The 20,507-nt window shown below is 42.2% G+C and overlaps 1 protein-coding gene across 6 annotated transcripts in view; it reads right to left on the reverse strand.

Annotated features, from left to right (window-relative positions):
- The window catches only part of TRIP12 (thyroid hormone receptor interactor 12), a 173,555-nt gene that overhangs the window by 61,865 nt on the left and 91,183 nt on the right, over positions 1-20,507 (reverse strand). For all 6 annotated transcript variants that reach the window (XM_075937630.1, XM_075937629.1, XM_075937628.1 and 3 more), the window contains 12 exons: positions 19,953-20,101; positions 18,471-18,506; positions 18,287-18,382; positions 16,186-16,278; positions 15,834-15,995; positions 12,728-12,796; positions 10,415-10,580; positions 8,870-8,987; positions 8,561-8,717; positions 7,566-7,719; positions 6,403-6,631; positions 534-652 (listed from right to left, as the gene is read on the reverse strand). In XM_075937630.1, coding sequence (XP_075793745.1) covers positions 534-652; positions 6,403-6,631; positions 7,566-7,719; positions 8,561-8,717; positions 8,870-8,987; positions 10,415-10,580; positions 12,728-12,796; positions 15,834-15,995; positions 16,186-16,278; positions 18,287-18,382; positions 18,471-18,506; positions 19,953-20,101 — 1,548 coding nt within the window. The remainder of the gene's footprint in view (positions 1-533; positions 653-6,402; positions 6,632-7,565; positions 7,720-8,560; positions 8,718-8,869; positions 8,988-10,414; positions 10,581-12,727; positions 12,797-15,833; positions 15,996-16,185; positions 16,279-18,286; positions 18,383-18,470; positions 18,507-19,952; positions 20,102-20,507) is intronic.

Here is a 20,507-nt window from a genome sequence, read left to right on the forward strand (position 1 = left end):
TATGTACCCACTCCTCCAATGATTGTATTCAACACTATTTTGAAAAGTATCCCAACAACTTCATAGAAAATATGTTAAATGTACTAGTCATGATAGCCAAAAAGAAAACCAATGTCAATATATAATATGAATGGCAAAAAACAGAAGATTCACAGGAAATCCAGACTTTTAAAAAATATGATTACTTGGTATAACAGGAGGCCTAGTAAATGCAATTTCAACAAGTATTCTTAAAGTTTAAAAATAAGTCTGCTTACTTCAAATTAGCCTGTTAAAATTTATCTTAAACTAAAAAACCCCACAACAACCAACAGGCGTTTCATGCCAAGAAAAGATTGGTTATTTTCTCCTCTAATCATATGGCTAAAGAAAAATTTGCATGGATTTCCCCTTATACAATTTTTATAACAACTTCCATTTCTTGGTTTAATAGCTTAAGCTTTCAATTCATCTGTTTTAGAAGCACACGTTAATTCATCTTAATACTTCAGATTAAGAGTAAATACTAAAATTAATGAAAAAGGAACATTTACCTTCTCTTCTGAAGTAAACACTAAAAATGTCAGGCAATTTTTGCATTAAGATCTCTGCCATCTGCAGGGCTCCAACTACTATCTTTAGGTCTTGACTTGACAGCATGGAGGCAATATGACTAAAACAGAAAATGTCTGCTTTACAAAGTTTGATTTCTCAAAGATTTTTATTAGTTTATCCTCTAAAAATAAAGCAAGTAGCAAAGTCAAATGCAATCACTAGTATTGCACTTTTTTGTTTAAATAAAAAGGCTAAAAGATGCTAATGGCAAAAGTGGAGTAACTTGCAGTCTCCTTAACCAACCATATTCCTATGCTTAATAAGGCATGTACACACATGCATGCATGGTGGTGGTGGTGGGAATTAGAAAAATATTTATTCCATAGACAGGAAGTGATTTCAGAAGAAGCTTAATTTCCATGAAGAGCTGATAATTCAGTGCACTGTCTCCTCATACATTAGGCTATTCCGGTCCCTAAACCCACTCCTGAGGTACCAAATTGGAGCTACTTTGTGCCACCACCAACACAGCTTATACATTTTCTATTACCAAGGTCCTATTTTACAGTCTGCGCTATCAGAAGAGTTTATTTGTTCCTAAGTTTTTAGGCAACTTGGCTCAATATTTCCAATTCAGAAACTAAGGAAATACTCAGCATCACTTTTTGACTATTACAGTCCATGTAACTAACATCTATCCATGGCAATTCTTTGGTTAAGGTGGTTTAAAAATTCTTATATTTGTGCTCCTAAAAGCATATTTAGACAAGCTAATTTTCAGAAGTGCTGAATTGGTCAGTGTGAGCTGCTTTGATCTCAGTACTTTTGAGAAATAAGGCTAATGCCCAAGCACATATTTTTTTTAAAAAATTGTTTGGCTTTCCATAACTAGTGTTCTTCAAAATGTATTGCTCATGTCTATTCCATATTAGGTGCATGTGCACACACCATAGGCGCTGGTACCTGAAGCTTTTCCCTTAGTTATCTGGACAGGAACTGCTCTGGCACCCTTTTGAAATGGCATGATGTAAGGGGTGCTGCCCCCACCCCAGTTACTTCTTGTCAGAAACTCCAACAATAGAGAGGGAGGCTAGGTCATGGAACGGACATGAGCATCACATCTCAAAAAATGCCAGTTATGGAAAATATAACTGTCTTTTCTTCAAGTGCTTGCTCATGTCCATTCCATGTTAGAGGACTCCTAAGCAGTATCAATGGGGGTAGGTAGGAATTCACAGATGTGTTGCCTATAACACAGCTCTGCTGAACCCAGTGTCATCTGTGGCTTGCTGGGTGATGGTGACGTATGCCGTGAACTGAAGACCACGTTGCAGCTCTGCAAACTATCCTGGATGGACAGCACACACCAGAAAGGCCGCTGAAAATGCCTGAGCTCTAGTCAAATGGGCCCTTTCAATCTGCGGTAGTGGGACCTGCATCCACTTATAAGAGGTCCAGATGCAAGTGGTGATCCAATTGGAAGTCCTCTGCAAGGACATCCTATCTGCTGTTGCAATGAAGAGCTGGGTCAACCTGCAGAAGGGTCTAGAACACTCCAGGTAAAAATGCCAGGCACATCTCAAGATGTCCTGGTTAACATGAACGAAAGACACTATCTTTAGCAGAAAGGCAGGAGGAGGTCTTGGCTGAACCTTGTCCTTGTAGAACACCGCATGCAGCAGTTCCAATGTCAAGGCTTCACGTTCTTTGCAGTGGTGTCAGCTAAGAACAACATCAAAGACTAAAATTTCCACAATATGTGGCAAAGAGAGCAAGAGCCCAAGGGTTTAAAGGGCAAGCTTGGGAACCTGGATAGAAACAGACTGAGGTCCCATTCTGGGAAAGGATGTCTAATGGGAGGGAAGAGCCTTTTAGGAATCTGATGACATCTCGTATGAAAACACCGATTTACTCTGGATTTGGGGGGGGGGGGGGGGGGAGGTGAGATGGCAGCTAGAGGAACCTTAATAGAAGAAAGTTCCAGGCCCTGATTTTTAGGCGAAGCAGATATTACAAGATGGGTTGCAGAGAAAAACGCATCAGAGATGTTATACTCAGACAACCAGAGGGAAAACCTCATCTACTTTCATCAGGTAGAATGGTAGTGAACACATCCCACAGTGAAGGGGAGGAATTACCTGTGTTCCTGAAAGATTGCTATAAGAAAGTACACATCCTTTAAGTTGAGGGTGGCATACCAGTCCCCCGGATCCAGGAAGGGGATGGAGGAGGCCAGGAAGACCATGCTGAACTTCAACTTTTTAGACACTTGACAGGTCTTGCAGATCCAGGATGGGTCTTAGACTAGGGATATTAGATATTGCATAATTGAATAGTCACATAACTACATGAAATCTTAGTGGTTACACAACTATGTGATAGTCCCCGGGGGCAGGGCTGGCAGCCAGTGCATTCCCAGCCTCACTCCCAGGGAGCCCCCCTGCCACCCTATGCCGGTGGCAGCAGCCCCTGTCCACATGGGGTCAGAGCTAGGGATAGTCAATTGAGCAACTGACTAATTTAGTAGTTGATGCATTTTGCATCAACTATTCTATTAGTCACTACGGTGCCTCTGCCTTTTGAAGTGTAACAACAGCCTTGGGCTAGCTCCACACGGCGCTACCACTTTGAAATGCCACATGCGGTCTGGGGACACCCCTGCTGGCCCCAGGCTGTATTCGGCATTTTAAATCAGCAGCACCGCATGAAGCCCAGGGTCTGACCCCAGGATCCACATGGCACTGCCGCTTTAAAGTACCCCCTTCTCTCCTCCCGCCCTGCTTGCTGATCGAGGCAGCAAGGGGGGGGAGGGGGACTAGTCGACTAGCCTGTCGACTATCTGATAAGCATTTGCTTATCTGATAGTCAACTAGTCCATCAAATCCCTAGTCAGAACTCCTCCTTGGGGGGAGCGGGCAGCACTGAGGAGCTGGAGCTGGGAGAAACTGGCTTTTAAGCCAGCTTTCCCCCAGCACCAGCTCCTGCCTGCCCCCACCTCTGCCTCTGCAGAAGGCAGCAGGAGGGGAGAGGAGCGGCAGGTCCGCAGAGCCAGCTCCCAGCACATTTCGGCTCCAGCCTGCACCCTCACCCTCCATTAGAGGCAGCAGCGCAGGGCCAGAGGTAGATCAAGTGCTCGTGGGAAGCATGCGTAAAGCCAGCTCCTCACAGGCACTGGCTCCCACTCTCCTCCCCCCTGCCTTGTAGCCTCCGATACAGAAGGGGGGGGAGGGGGAAATGTGTGTAGTTGATCAGATTAACCGATAAATCTAGAGTAGGTTTAGGCTTATTGCCTAGGCATATCGGTTAATCCTGTAGTCAACTACACATTGACATCCCTATCTTAGACATCCCTTCCCTTTAGATATCCCTTCCCTTCCCTATGAGATTAGAAAATAATGGGAATGGAATCCCTTGCCCCTGAGGTCTAGGGGAAATTCTTCCTATCACAGTAAACTTTTATAGGAGTCCCTGAAGAAGCATAAGGAGGGAGAATGAGATGGAGGAGTAGGAGTAAACTAGAAGGTAAAGCCTACACCACAGTATTGAGGACCCAGTGGTTTGAGGTTAGATACACCCAGGCCCAAAGGAAAAAAGAAATGTGGGTGGAGAAATGAAGAGGGGCAGGATCCAGGAAAGTAGCTAGAATTTCACCTTTGAGCACATTCTGAAAGTACCCAATTTGAACCCTGTTGGGAATGGGAAGAGAGTCCACCTGCACTGAGGAAGAGGACTGCTGGCCCTGACTGTGCTTGTAGCTTTCACTTCTTTTGGAAGAGTTCCTGCCAAAGTTGGCTACACTGCTGATGGGGAGGCTCTGGCTTAAAATAGCTTTTTCTGCTGCCTCCGGATGTACAAAACCAGACTCTTGAGTGGCATCCATGAATCCTTCATTCCAAGCAGTTTGTCTATTTTTTCTGCAAACAGGGCTTGGCCATCGGAGGGGAGGATAATATAATAATAATATATGGAAACATACCATCTCATAGAGCTGGAAGTGACTTTGAAAGGTCATTGAGTCCAGTCCCCTGCCCTCAGAGTGGAACCAAGTACCATCCCTGCCCCAGATCCCTAAATAGCCCCCTCAAGGATTCAACTCTCAACCCTGTGTTTAGCATACCAATGCTCAAACCACTGAGCTATCCCTCCCCCCCACTGCTGCCTCTCGACACCTGCTCAGTTGGGCCTACTTCCTCTGTCTGCTACTTCTGAGGGGGAGGGTACAGTGGTCTCAGTCTCAGGTAAGCAGGAGACCATGGCCAATGGCTTGTTTGAGCCTCCTGATACCACCTTGGGATGGCTCCATGAACCAGGTCACTGGTCCGAAGGTCACAACAAACTTCATGGTGCTGAGGGGAAGACTGGTGTCATCAATGGACAACCTGACCTTCCTGGAGGGGTTCTTAGCTTGACTCAGAGGGTCACCAAGGGGATCAGGACCTCACTGGGACTGTTCCCTGTCCCGGAAGCAACCAGCAGCACATAGACTGGAATGTGTACACGAATGATGACCCACTGCATTGACTTCCTTGTGAACAGCATTGGTGTATCAGTGATGGTACCCAGCAACCTATGCCAAACATTTTCCAACGAATGCTGAACTGTGTAACAGGAGGTCAAGTGTTGACGCTGGAGAAGTGACCTATGCCAAGAAGGTCCCATGAGACTTACATAGCATCAGTCTCATGCTGCCAGGGAGCAACTATTGCATTCACAATCCTAGGGCAACGTGTGCCTCAGTAAGTCTACACCATCCTGCCATCAACCTATGCTTCAAGACTGCAGAGTGATGCCCAAAGTCCAGAGACTGGTGCCAAGGGCCACGACTAGCGGGGCAGCTCTGTGTCCAAGGCATGGTAACTCTGAGCAAGTGAATCCTAGCAGAATGCTCCCTGAGGAGGAAAGCAGAGCTGCACTGCTGGGGAATGAAGGGGTGGTCCCAGGGCAGACTTACCCCAGGAAGCTACCATCAGCTGTTGGGTAGCACTGGGAGAGGTAAGTTGTTCCGGGCCACCTTAAGGGCCTCCAGAGTCGACAGCATTTCCATGCATTGGACATCGACGCTGCTGTCCATGATGACACGTGCATCTCTGTGAGGTCTAACTCATTCGACTGAAGCTGGGGCCCAATTCTCACTTGGAGGCGAGGAACTGTTCCTTTGTAGATCTCAGCTTGCCCTCTGCCCTTGCAAAGAGGAGACCAGTCTCCCCCCACTGGCATGAGGATCAGTAACCAGTATGTTTCTTTACACTGGTCACAGTTCTTAATCCACAGGGAGCAGAGCATACCCAAAGGGGAAGGGACAGCTCAATGGTTTGAGCATTGGCCTGCTAAACCCAGGGTTGTGAGTTCAATCCTTGAGGAGGCCATTTAGAAATCTGGGGCAAAATCTGTCAGGGGTGGTACTTGGTCCTGCTGTGAAGGCAGGGGACTGGACTCAATGACCTTTCAAGGTCCCTTCCAGTTCTAGGAGATAGGTATATATACACCTATTTATTTTTTAATCCTGTGGGCAAGTACCATCAGGGATGTTTTAAATAGCTAATACCACAGAGTAAAGGAACAATACTAAAATAAACGTGATGATTTACAACAAAGTTCACAGCGAACAGATCTGAAGATAGAATTTGCCAAAAGCCAAGGAACATTCCAGCACCATCCCTGGCAGAAAGAAGGAACTGAGAGTAGGAGGAACCATCGGCACCCCTTATACTGCATCATGCGAGTGCCACTCCAGTGGGCCCCAATGGATACCACTAAGGGAAAAATAGTCAGTGCACGTGGCAAGCACACACACTTAAAATGGAATAGATATGACCAAGCACTCTAAGAAGAAAAAGAAAATTCATTCACAAGCATAAAGAAACTCACCTTGAAACAGCATGATTTTTCAGTACATCTTTCAGAAGTTCAGCATCAGCAAAATAAATTATCCTAAGAATTGCTCTAAGGCACTTGTGTCTAACAGCGGGTCCAGCTGAAGAGCTGTACACTTCATAAAGAACACCAAACAATGTTTTAATAAAGGATTTAGCCAGTTCTGGGTCCTCTTTCATTAGCTGTGCTCGAGCATCATCCTTCTTTAATTCTGAATGTCCACCTGTAAAAGAACAGATTTAGCACCTGAGACGCTGCAATTCACCTCACTTTCACACTGGCAGTTGCCTTTTTTTAAAAAAAAACTGAAGTACAATGTCTATTTAAATTCAAGACAAGAGCATAAAGTTGTTTTGATACAAGATATTTATAACAAGATACCCATCATACCCATCATGCCATTCTACTCTTGAAAGATACTGTTGGTGTTTACATCAATATTTTTCTTTTCTAAGCTTTTGAAGTAAAGCAGTAAAATGAAGCAAATCTCTTTAGAATTCAGACATCCCAAGAAAATTTCTTAGGCCATGTCTAAACTGCAGAGTTAGATCAGAAAGAGATACGCAAACTGCAATTTGCATATCTTCTTCAGAAGAAGCTTTTCTGAAATTTGGCCCGTCTACATGGGGCCAAATTTTGGAAAAACCTGCTTTTCGGAACATCACTAATGAGAAATGCAGGGGTGCCGAAAGAATGGCCCACTTTTTCAGAATCTGTTCTGAAAAAGTGGCTGTGTTCCTTGGACGCAGCATAGCTTTTCTGGGATACCTCTGGTATCCTGGAAACACTCTGCAGTGTAGACATAGCCGTAGTATGGGTCATCTTACATAGAGGATAGTAAAGTGGTATATACGCCAGGAAGTGGCGGGAGAGTACAATGTGTTCCAACCTCAAGTCTATCATCTTAATACACAGCAGCTGATACATCTTTTTCTGCAACTACTGCCTGCTCATGGAATTAATATTGTAATTTACTTAAGAAATTTTAGTCAGTAATTCACTTTAAATGTAGCCTTGACTCAATCAAAATAAAGCTTGAAGTCCCAAATTCAAAAAAGATACAATTGTGATTAGCTGAGGAACAGACAGCCCATTGAGCAATATAATGTAAGTACACAACAGGCACAGATGTGGGATAACTCAAAGGCAGTACTTACTAGTATTAGTATTGACTAATGGGTTAGGTTTTCTCTGAATGGCACGTGCTGTCCCAGTGTCTTCGTTGATTTGCTGCATAGAATTGAAGTCAATAGTATAAACACGCCCCAGTGTAGACAGACTTATCTCATCCTCCCCAACCTGATGAGCTGCCTGAGAACAAACCAAATGCAAAATAAAACAAATTAAAAATAGAAATACTGAGAGAAGGAGGCCATTTATAAAGGCCTCATGTCCCATAAAGGGAGAGAAACAAAAACAAACAAAAAAGATTAAGAGTACCATGTCCCATTTTACAATGTGCTAAATGTTAGCTTCCTGAGAAATCTCGTCTGACATACATACACACGTTAGAAATCTATCTTTGAAGTAAAGGCACCTTTCTAATTTAATATGAGATTTTAATTATCCTGCCTGCCTCTGCTCCAAAAAGTAACTATGATTTCCATGAACAGTAGTTAGAATAACATATCTTTATTGGAGAGTCTCCAATAATTTGATCATGACTTGAGTATTTTGGATAAAAATTTGTATCCAACCTCAGAATTCATATCCCTAAGTAAATGAAAATTAAGAGCCTGTGTGCCTTCCCCCTTAAAAATCCTAAAAGGCACTGTCTGCACCTCCTTTGGGCACTAGATAGCTCCCTATACAAAATAAGGATCTCAGTTCATGCCTTTAGGCCTTGCCAACGTGAAAAATTCAGAGTACTCTGCATATTCCCAGAGTAAAATAGGTCTTTTAAAAAAAAAAGTCACAGGTGCAAAAAGTGCAAGGTTCTGATGAATATACTATCTAGTCAGCTATTTGTATGTTTAATAATCCATTCTGTTTTGAAGGAGTACAGAAATACTGCATAATCAAGCATTTAGTTTAGAGAATGAAGCTGTGCTAAGGTTAGCACTTATACTAGCCACCATTCAGTTTTAGAACAAGGATGGAGAAATGAAAAAGCATTCAAAGTCATACATAAAATGTATACTTCAAATAATACCTCAATTATCCGGCTATCAATCCTGTTATAGGGATGCCACAGACCCCTGTCATCTCTCCACTGCCAAATCGCCCCATCTGTGTTTTGTGCATTTCCTTTCTTTAGCATAGTATCAACAGCAAAGATTCCTTCTTTAGGCAGACAAGGCATCAGTTCACTGAAACCAACATTAAATCAACTTTGGTAACACTTTTTTTTTTTAAATGTACTAACATTAGTGGTTTGAAGCTATCAGTCTTCATTTTAGTAGATCATGAAGTTAGCATGTCAACCAAACTTGAAAAATAATATTGTGCAAAAACGACTTACCAGATGAGAGAAGTAAGCTCATAAAGTTCTTGAGGACTTCGTGGAACAAGATCAATTTGTTCTTGACAATTCCCATTTGAGGCTCCACAAAGAAGGAAGTGAAGTGTTTCTGCAATATCTTTAAAAAAGTTTTATACTATAGTACTGTCCCAGGGTCAGAGGATAGTGCCCTAATGTGTTAGACACAAAATTGATAGTTCTTGCCCTAAAGAGCTAGCAGTATAAGTAGAAGACAAAGGATAGGGAAAGCGATAATAACATAATGATTGTTTCCAAGTACTTAAAAAAAAAAAACCCAACCCCCCCCACACACACCCCAAAGGAAAAAAAACAAACCACAAGTAAAAAATGTACAATGAGGCTTAGTAAACAGAAAGAACTTGAGGGAAGACTGATGAGAATGTTGTCAGAATGGGAACAAAGAAAGGAAGAGAGCATGCAGAGTATTGAAGCTAAGGTTAGAAAGGGATGGAAGGAAGTTGTAGTGAAAGCCAATTAGCACAGTAGAAAGAAGGGTCTAAGCTAGAACTGCAGACAACATTACAATGACACTGATGTTTTTAGGAAATATTATGAGAGAACAGTGTTTATTTAATGCACACTTTCCCTGCCCATAAACTTAGTTGGAACAATTGTCATAATGTTGTGATGGAATTAGTTTAAGTGATTAGTACTAACTCAAACTAGTTTAAAACTTCCAGTGAAAGTTGAGAGCTTAAGATAAAAAAAAGATTTAAGGGACAGCCCATCTAACTACACTGCAAAAATCGGTACAAATATTACTTTGTCACCTCCCTAAACTGGGGCTCTGTGGTCCAGCAACATCTGAGGTCCACTACGACCTTGGAGGTTTTCAGGCCAGAGTCCCAGTGGCCGGGAGTCACGGCGATGGGCCAGGGCCAGCAAAATTCCCTTTTCAGGATGGGTTAGGACCTAAGGGTTTCCAACTAGGGATGTTTAATATCCGTTGATTGAATAGTTGGTTAACCTCATGAATTCCTATTGGTTAGTTGACTATTCTATAAGTCCCTGGGGAGTGAGGCCAGCAGATATTACACTCTGGTCTCACTCACGAGAAGCCCCCTGCCACTCTGCACTGCTGCCTTTGTATCAGAGGCAGCAGCACAGGGTGCCAAGCAGGAGGGGGTCTACGAAGGGAGTCGGTTTAAAAACCAGCTCCCCTCGCAGACCGACTGCCTGTTGCCATATTCTGCTGCCGTCTGAAGTCAGGGCTGAGCCAGTCTGCTGGCCAGCCTGCTAAAAAATTTACTGGTGGGGTGGGGAAGGGAAATGCGTGTAGTCTATATCATTAACTTATAAGCTTTTGCTCATCAGTTAATCACTACACTATTACATCCCTATTTGGGACCAGGGAAGTCCAGTTTGTATTGCTTTTTCTTGATTCCACATGTTCCTATAGGAAAGTGTGGTATATTATAGAGTGTTTAATAAAGTCAGTAATATTTAATATCTATGTTTCCTATTCTAATAAAAGTGCCATGTAAAAAAAGGATGTAGACATACAAGGAGAAAACATACACTTACTTTGCTTCATAAGTTGAACTGCTAGCGTAGGACAATTGGAGCACATTAAGGAAAACATGCGCACCACCATGATGAACATTCCTGAGCTCAGGATGGGAGGAGTCACTACCAAGAGTTGCTGAATATTTGTGAGCAAATCCTTAGAGGCAACCTGCTGAAGCAAATTCTTTAAGAAATAAAAGGAAGGAAAAAAAACAGTTACCGACCTTTCATAACTGTTGTTCTTCAATATGTGTTGTTCGTGTCCATTTTCAAGTAAGTGTGTGTATACTATGTGCACAAATGTTGAAAGGTTTTTCTCTAGCAGTACCCATAGGTCCACTGTGGAGCCCCTGGAGTGGTGCTTTCAGGACTGTGTACATAGCTCCTGCTAAATTGCCATCTCTCCACTTCTTTATTGCCAGACAATGGAGGTGGGGGAGGGGGAGTCTTGGAATAGACCTGAGCAACACATCTCAAAGAGCAACCGTCACAAAAGATAGACAACCATTTTTACTTCAAGTGATAGCTCATGGCCATTACAAATAGGTGACTCCCAAGCAGTTCCCTGAAGAGGAGGTCGGAGTTCACACGAATTGCAGTCTGAAGCACTGCTCTACCAAATGCAACATCATTTCTAGCCTGCTGTGTGATGGCATAGTGCGATATAAAAGGTATGAACAGACGACCAGGGCACCATCCTGCAGATGTTGTGAATGGGGACCTGTGCTAGGAATGCTGCAGAAGTTTGCCCTCTCATGGAATGTGCTGTCAATGCTGGGGCTGGAATATTTGCTAGATCATAGTATGTCCTAATACAGCCTGTGATTCAAGAAAAAAAAAAATTAGTCTCTTTTGCCCTGGTGAGGAAGAGTTGTGTCAACTTCCTAAATGGCTTTGTCTGCTTAGTGTAAAAAGCTAGCACTCATCTCATGTCCAGGGAATACAGCATGCAACCCCTGTCATTAGCATGCAGTTTTGTGAAACACACAGATAAAGAGATGTCCTGATTAGCATGAAATTGAGAGAGAACTTTAGGGAGAAAGCCTGGGTACAGCTACAACTATACCTTGTCCTGTAAAAAGAGGATCAGATGTTAAAGCTTTGAGCTCAGACACTCTGCCAGGTAGGGATAGCCACGAGGAATGAGATTTTCCAAGAGAAGTAAAGTAAAGTAGATAACTAGTTGTTAGAGGTTTGAAGCCCCACCCCCCACAACATGAGCTTTGAGAACACCAGGTTAAGAAACCTAGGAGGGATCATTTGTCACCCCTGGGAGTACACCCGGTCTCTAACCATTTCAGACAGTGCCCAACAATAGAGTTAGCAAATACCAACAACCCTGATGCACCCAGATGGAAAGCAGAAATAGCAACCAGTGCACTTTGATTGATGAACCTGCCAACCCCTGCTGCTTTAAGTAGAGTAAAAAGGTCAATCTAAATGTAATTGAGGACCACAGCAGAGAGGTGCCCTTCTACGTGAAGCAAATGGAGAACCTTTGCCACTTGGCCAGATAAGTGGCTTTAGTGGAGAGCTTCCTTCTGCCCAGAAGAACTTCCCTAACCAAACTGGAGCTCTAACTGGTTTACCCATGGAGTTTCCATGATGTGAGGTGGAGACACTCTAGTTTGGGGTACGAAAGGCATGGTATGAAAAACAGTCAAATTCCAGGTACATCTGTTTTCCTGGCACAACCCTTGCTTTGAGTTAGGAGAAGAGGAAGCTGCATACCAAATTTGGTGGTCCTAGCTTTTACAATGTAGGAGAAGTTATTGAACAAAAGACCCCGCAGACAGAGGGATGCACAATATATCTCTAAAATATCTATACTGATAAGCAGGGCTCGCTGAACCGCGGCATGCCCTGCTCGCCAGTTGTGCTGTCTGGCGATCTGTGCATGCGCAGATCGCCCGAACCCGGCTCTTCCAGGTTGGAATCTACCTAGCCATGGGCGAGTAGACTGCATTATTTGTCGAGCCCTGTTAATAAGGGCAGAACTACCCTTAGAGTCCTTCTGGGGCCAGAATATCCACCATGGGATGCACTTGTTAATGCAATTGAGAAGTTTCTCCAACAACCGTCAATGGTGGTAAGAAGGAAATAAAAAGGTGATGGGTTGGCAGGGACCCACATACACAGCCATAAAGGCACCACTCTAGAGGGTTCCAGAGCAGACCCAACATGGAAAAACCTTCAGATTATCAGGCACACGGTGCACATAACCTACTTGAATTGACATGAGCAATCACTAAAAGAACAATTCAGAAAATTCTAGTCCAATTTTAAAAAAAAAAATTTTTTTGTTAAAAGTACAAGAGATAGATCACTTACCTCCTCATGTTGGAAGTTGTCCACTAGCCGTGCAAAACAGAGACAAGTGCTTTCTACTGATTTTTTGTCCTATTTTTAAAAAATATACATATATTGAAAGATATTCTAGAGACTATTTTACATATAATTCTGCACAAAAGTTCCGTTCCCCCTAAAACACCGATAACTGAAACCCTACTTTTAGTAGATTTCAATTTAGAAGTGATAAAAATAACCTCTGAATTCTTTACAGCAAGAACAGCTTCCACGAACAGATTATTTGGTATGGCTCACCCCGTAAGACTATTCAACTCAAGGAGAATTACTCCATTTTAGATGACCAAATATAAGTTTAATATATTTGCACAATCTCTCAAAATTGGAAAACGCAGGCAGCCGTAATGCCAATTTACAAGCATCCAGGATATACAGATGTCACAGAAGACTGAAGTGTCACAGCATGAGGCAAATTAAGCTTCTCGGAAGGGGTGGTGGGGGAAGAGGAGTCACTTCTCCTAAAATAGTTTTCTAGTCTTTTTGTAATTTTGCTTAAAAGTTGCTCTTACACATAACTTCTCTAATCCTCTTGTCAAATGGCTGAAATTATGCCAAATCAAATTTCATGACTACCCACAAAACAAAAAACACAACCCTGTTTGCTAACTGACCCACATGTAATTCATCCCCAGTTTTTCCTTTCTTAAAAATATTCTTGTGTATAGTTATAGTATGTAAATAAATAAATTGAAGTTAACGTTAACACATACAATATCAGGACATGAGTTATAGGTTTTGCCACTTATAGATACCTCTTGCCAACATGTACATTATTCCACTACCCCCAATAAAGTTTAAGATTATATTCACGCATACTTAATACACATGTATAGTGCTCAACACTACAAGATGTAAGACTTTAAGTGATACTCTCACTAATCCTCCCCAATAGGAAAGTAACCTGTGGTTCAGGATGTAATTATACACAGATTCTACTCTTGGGGCACACATCCCATGAGCACAAGAACAGATTCTTCTAAACATATCTGCCGGGGCCATGCCTGTGCCTGGTGCAGCCTCTTGCTCCCTGTAGTAGAGGGCTTAAGGGAAGAGCTACCACAACCTACACCCAGTTCCTTAGCTCAAATGTCCTATTGAAGCAGGATTTCTATCCACACTGATAGACGGTGGGTCATAGAATCTGTGTGGATACAACATCTGAAAGAGCGTTCATTTCTGTCAACTGTTCTCTCCAAGTGATTATCCACAGAGATTATATTCTTGGTCATTAACAAGCAGTTGCCCTGGAGCTAAGATGTGGATAAGAGGAGGTTTACCAAAACTAATATGCAACCCAGAAACTTACACCTGGCTATAAATCAGTGGCTCAAACTCCACATTGGTACTCTGGTATGAGGCTACCTAGTGGACAGAGCTCCAACTTGCTAAGGTGGGCTTTTCTTGGCCAAAATTTAAAAGGCCACTGACATCAAATAAGAGATCTCTGATGGTGACATGAATCTGCTTGGGAATTCACGATACCTGCAAGTCAGAAAGACTTCCTTCATTGCGGTTGTGATGGCTATAGACTTAGCGACTGTGTCTGATGCATCAACTACCACTGGGGGTGCAGTTCAGCCCTTTGCCATGAGGGAATTCTGCTATTCCATCAATTTATTCAAAAGTGTGGATGGTCTGTCCCACAAAAGGAAGCCTCACTCAGAAGTCAACACTTGCCAATTTACCACTATTGAGAAAGGGAGAGATCCCTGTAGAGAAGCAACATCACTACTCTGTCCTGAAATATCTAAAGGTAACTGCCAAGGAAAATCTAAATTTAATGTCCAAACTGTGCTAAATACTCACCAAGAGCAAGGAACACTGACCATAGAGGATTCTCTCTCAGACATACATGCTAAGAAGGAAATGAAAGTGGGTTGCAAGTGCCCTGCCCTTTATGTCCTCAGCCACATGGAGTGAGACACTCAGAAGGCAGGCATGGGCCCAAAAGACACTGTTATTCAAAAGAATCAGATTTTATGTGCATGCACATCAAGAATTAAATTTACGTGGATGATCATTTTAAAGATGAAAACTTGTGAAATCAAGTTTATAGCTGAATAGGGATGTAAGCGACTAGTCCACTATCCAATAAGCTTAAGCTTATCGGATAGTAGAGTAGTGACTATCTACTATAGGGGAGGGAGAAGCAGGAACTGGTGCTTAAAAGCTGTCTCCCTCTCAGCACCATCTCCGTGGGGGGCAAGGGAGGCAGAGGCATAGCCAAGGACTGAGTGCAGCATGCCTCTGTTTTTTAAATGCATTAAGAGCTGGTAGGCTCTTGAGATATTTAAATGGGTGAAGCACAGCTGGGGGTGGGGACATGCCACGAGCCGGATATTAGCTGTCCCAGCTCCCGCCTGGTCCCCCACACTGCGCTTCAGCCTTTTAAATGTCTCAAGAGCCACCAGGCTCTTAATACATGTAAAAGGCAGAGCTGCAACAGGGATAGCTCTCAGAGCCTGGAGCTACCTCTGCTGTGGCTCTGCAGTTTCCCCCGTTTATCGACTAATCAACAGAAATTCCATCAACTAGTTGATTAAATGCAATTTAACATCCCTAAAATGGAGAAGATATGTATTAATCTGAATACATAGTCTGTAAAAGCTATTCACCAGGTGTTTTACCAGGGTCTTCAGAAATTCTGAAGAAATTCTAACTTTGAAAATTAAGTCGACTGTCCACTAAACAGACTATCCAATGTGAAGTTTCATAATTCTTCTTGGGATCCTACTTCATATCAGATTGGAAGAAGTAAGAGGTAACTTAGGTACTTTCAAACAACATTTCATACCTGCACTGGATGACTCCCTAAACCAGCTTTCCTCATCTCTATTGATGAGATATATCAAGACTGATTTGAGACAGTGTTATTTAAACACAATTGTTTTTTATTCTGCTGGAATAAACTATTAAGCCATAACAGTTTACAACATATAGGTCTAAAATGTTTCAGGGCTTATTTAGTTTTTAAAAGAACCTCTAAAAATTTGCATTAAGAGCTACCAGCAGTTTCATGCCTCCGTAGCATAGCAAAATGACTAGTCAAGATTTTATAATGGCTTCTTACCTGATGGGTTAGCCTTTGTGTAAGCAGTGGCAGAGAATCTGCAACAAAGTGAAACTCATCAGGTGTGATGCTCTGGCAGCAGTTGGCAGCAATAGCTAGTGCATTCCTCTGGGCATTTATGCTGAAGAACTCCAGATACAGCAGACAGTCTGCCAACCCACCCTATAATACAGAAAGCTGTTAAAGAGAAGTGTTCTCTGTCAGTGGCATACAGAGACAGAAATTTCTGGGCATCAATTACTTATTGGGAAGTACTTGTGAATTACCCAGTGTGTGATCTAAGACCCATCTAAAGGAGGAAACAAATGTCAAGCAAGTATCCTTTTTCTTTCTAGTAGGGAAAAATACTTACTGCCTGAAGAATAGCTTTACTGTGTCTACGTGATAACATCTCCAGGGCAGTCAGTGCCTGCTCTGCCACATCAATACACTGAATAACTTGCAGCTAGAACAAAAGAAAGTAATGAAATGAGTTACTAGTCAATAATATCAGTCTCTAGAAACTGGCTTGACAAGAATAAAAATTCTGATCTACATTAATACTTCCCATCCTCTAATGTGAAGTTACAAATTTTCTACTTTTATAAAAGTAGTATGTTTAAAGGCTTTTCACGTTTAAAATAACACAAACTCAGTTTTTAGTACTTGATCTTAAGTACTGAATTCTCAAACATTTCATTAAAAGGACTTCAAAGATAATGTACCCGAAGTGTTTCTGTGGTACAAACTGTACACAGTACAGTACATATGTAGTGTATGAAATTTCAGTATTGAATTATAGAAACAAAACTCAGGTCACAACTAGCTTTGTAATACCTTCGCCCTTCCCCCAAAAAAGACTTCAGAAAAACAGGTTTAAATTTAGGGGCTCTCTTAAAGCAAATGGCTCTAACACCTATTGTAAGGCAAAACAGTTTTATAGGATTTTAGGAACTGTAGAAAAAGTTGGAAGTTGTAATAAAACTAATATTAAAGGACACCATTAAGAGCAACACTGCACTTAAGTACATATCTTCACACATCTGCCTGGTTACCTGATTTCCTGTAGGTATTAATTTTAACTGGGAATAGGTTCTCAATCTATTGAAGTATTGGTCAGGAGACATATTCCAGGTCCTCCTCATGGTTACCAAATGAAGGAAGGAAAAGCTCCAGGAAAAGAGACTGAAAAGATAAGAGCTGGAGGCCAAGATCTCTCCAAAACTCTTGCTTAGAGATGTAGCAGTTACTTGGAAAGGTAGAAGGTACCATCCAGCTAGAAGGAGTCAAACACCCATTTTGCTGTCCAAGAAGGGTGATTGTGAACTAAAGAACTATCGTCCAGTATGACATGTCTACAAGCTGTTCACCAAAATAACCACTAGCTGATGCTTTTCAAGAGTCTGAGAGAGTAGGAAGGTTTTCAAAGCAAAGCAATTTCAGCACAATGGACCATATCCTCATTATAAACTAGCTTTTGGAACACTCAAGGAAATACACATTGTTTTTATGCATTGCCTTCATCGACTATGAAAAGCATTTGACAGCATAGAGATTAAGGATGTTAGCTTGTAGTTGATTACACCATAGGTAGAGAGGTGCTCCAGCCTCCACCAGTTAACTGGAACCAGTAAGCATCATACATTAAAGGCGATGCTTACTGGTTAACCTAGCCTCATGTGAAAGCATAAAAGAAGGTGGTGGTGAACTGAGTTAATCAGAACTGAAAGGAACATGGATTTCCTTGCTGTGTCAGTTGGAAATGTAATTTGTGTTTCCCATAAACCAGGTACAGTAAAACCCGTGCTATCCGGAACTTAAACATCTGGAAAACTGTAGAAGCTGGCAAATGTCTGACACTGGGAAAAGCAAAAAACAAACAAACAAACAAACAAAGGAAACTAGCCCTTTAAGTAATGGGCCACTCCTCAGACGAGTATGCAGCATGTACTTGGGGGAAGAGCGAACGGTAGCCGGAAGCAAGCATCAAGCATCTTGGCTCCCTCCGTGGCTCCTGGCACCCCTAGCAGGCCAGCACCCCTCTCCCCGCCCCTCGCAGCTCCCGCCCTCTCCCCTGGCTTGCCATCTCCGCCTCCTGCCCCCCAACTTCCACACAACCCCCCCACCACCAGGCCACATAGCGGCCCCCGCATGGCTCCTGTGACCCTCCCCCTCCGCAGGCCCCACACAGCTTCCTCCCTACCCCCGATAACCAGAATTTTTAGGTTGCCAGCATGCCCTAATTCCTTGGTGTGCCAGATAACACAGGTTTTACTATACTGATTTACAACATTTAAGGCTAGTTTCTTAACTTCCAATTCATTTTTTATTAGTCACTATGTTATGACAGCAGAAGCAGCAGTGTACTTGTTTGGGTGGATGCATGGACAGTTATGGGGATTATTCAAAGTTAAAAGTTTGTCCTTAAGGTATGTGTACTAATTTTCATTACTTAGGAACATGGCTACTGCTACCTTTTCCAAGAAGACAGGAATTGCATCTACCACTACAGCAGATGATCTGGGAAGTGCTTCCATCATGTAGGTTAAGGCTCGACAAGCATGGTTCATCTATTAAAAAAGAAAAAAAGTTTTTTCCATCATCATCATATTAAATTTGCAGGAAAAAAAAAGTTAGCTCTTATCTCTCGTCACTTACAATATCAAAGTTGTGCTCCATCTGTAGCAACGTTATCTACAAAGAGAAAGATCAGAACAGATTACTCATTTCTTAATTTGGTACAAGTTATCAAAAAGATAGTTTTCTTGCATTCTACAAATGTGAAAACCTCTTAACTATAACTGAAATTATTGTGACTCGAGACACGATCTTTTTGAAGTTATCACAACAGCTACTACAGTATTCCATGGAAATTGTTACAGGAGAACAAAAGCCAATTTAAAAGCAGAAATGTACTTTCAACAGCAGAGAATGCAGCTTAACATCTGTTAAGGATCATCATTCCATTTAATGCCAAAATCTGGAACTTGAAGTCCCCAGGGACCACATGTTGATACACTGAGGGCTTGTCTTTTATAGCCTATAGGCACTGCTATGGTAGAGGTGGAGGACAGCATGGAGTGTACTGCTGGGAAGCCTAAAAGGGAACAATTGTTGCCATTAGGCTTCTTCCAAGAAAGCAAGAGAGACTCAGGCGGGCCTACATATGAAGCCCCAAGATTGCCAGAAACTATAAAGGACTTCTGTAAGGACTGTTCGAAGATCCTAATGAAAGGACTGTAGAGAATCCTTGCAACTGAGGAGGTGAAAGGATTGTTACCATGCATACATGGGTGGAAGATGAACTAGCAGACTAATGAGAAATCTATGGAAATCAATGCATATATGACAAGCATTAGAATAATGAACCCCTTCAAAGGAGACATTTTACTTTTGAGTTGTGTTGTACAAGGAGGGGGAAAACTGCCATACACCTGATGACAAATGGTCAGCAGACCCTATATAAATACACATTCCTTAACAGAGTACTATAGCAGTCTGAGTTCTAATATTTAGCCAGGTACACACAGACATGTCTGTGCAAGTGGACAGCTTTTCATCTGGCCCATCAAAGTGTATGTATTTATGACGGGGGCTGCTTAGCCTCTATATTCAAGGCATCTTCCTAGTCCTCTGAAGTGCAACCCATACATTATTTTTTATGTAGTTTTTAGGCATCAAATGCTCCCATGAGCCAGTACTCATTACACTGGCTACATAAAAAGCCATTGCCCCTCATTCAATCCTACTTAAACACACAATGCTCCCCTCTCCAGCTAGTTCACACTCCAGTTAGAAGCCTCACAGCTACCCAAGAAATCTGTAGGAGTACATTAGCCTATTGGTTTTTTCCCCCCTTTTACCATGGAAGCATGGCAACCATGGGACCTAAAATAGAGAGAGGGGTTTAGTTATTTGTTAAACTACATCTGATTACAGAAAGCTGTTGAAAAGTGAAAATATTTTGTTTATATCATAAGTCTTGAATGCCATTTTTAAGTCTAGATGAACCAGAGGCTACCAGACACCTCTTAAATGTAGAAGTTTCAAGAGTACTTCTATTTCACTGTTTAATCCTTTTGCTATACTATTTAAACGCTATTTTTCACATAGATATACATAAACAAACTGGATCCTTACCAAAGCTGGTACAACACTCTTGACTGGAAATCCACCTAATGTTTCTTCATTCCCCATGACCAACAACTGACACATCTCAATTACTGCCTGTAGCTGCTGACTTTCATCAGTGGCTTGGAGCCCCTGAAGAAGCTGTTGGGCTTTAGAACCTATGAAAGTAAAGTTATTTAATATAATTTATGTTCTGTCACTTGTCTTTCCCAACAGAAAGTTTGATTTCTGTGTATTCTGTGATTTCATTCATTTTTTAGGTCCATTGTTTTCTTAGCTTCCCTTGCCATGCACCTGAAATGAGCATAGAAGAGCAGCTATGCTAAACTTACCAAACCAGCTAGCATAAGGTAAGATGGCTAACGTATTGGGTGAACCACTTATTTTTTGGAAGTATGAAGCATATACCACTGGAGCAGCAAACATTAGGCTACCACGAAATATCTAGTTGGCAGATGACATCCCTTTGTCAGTTGTGAGGTGCTGGCAAGATTGGTAACTGGGCCGTCTCCAAATTCTTTTGATTGGGAGGTAAGCATCCTAGCCTGCTGAGGTGACAGTATG

This window comes from Pelodiscus sinensis, chromosome 10 (assembly GCF_049634645.1).
Source record: "Pelodiscus sinensis isolate JC-2024 chromosome 10, ASM4963464v1, whole genome shotgun sequence".
Taxonomy (NCBI): domain Eukaryota; kingdom Metazoa; phylum Chordata; order Testudines; family Trionychidae; genus Pelodiscus; species Pelodiscus sinensis.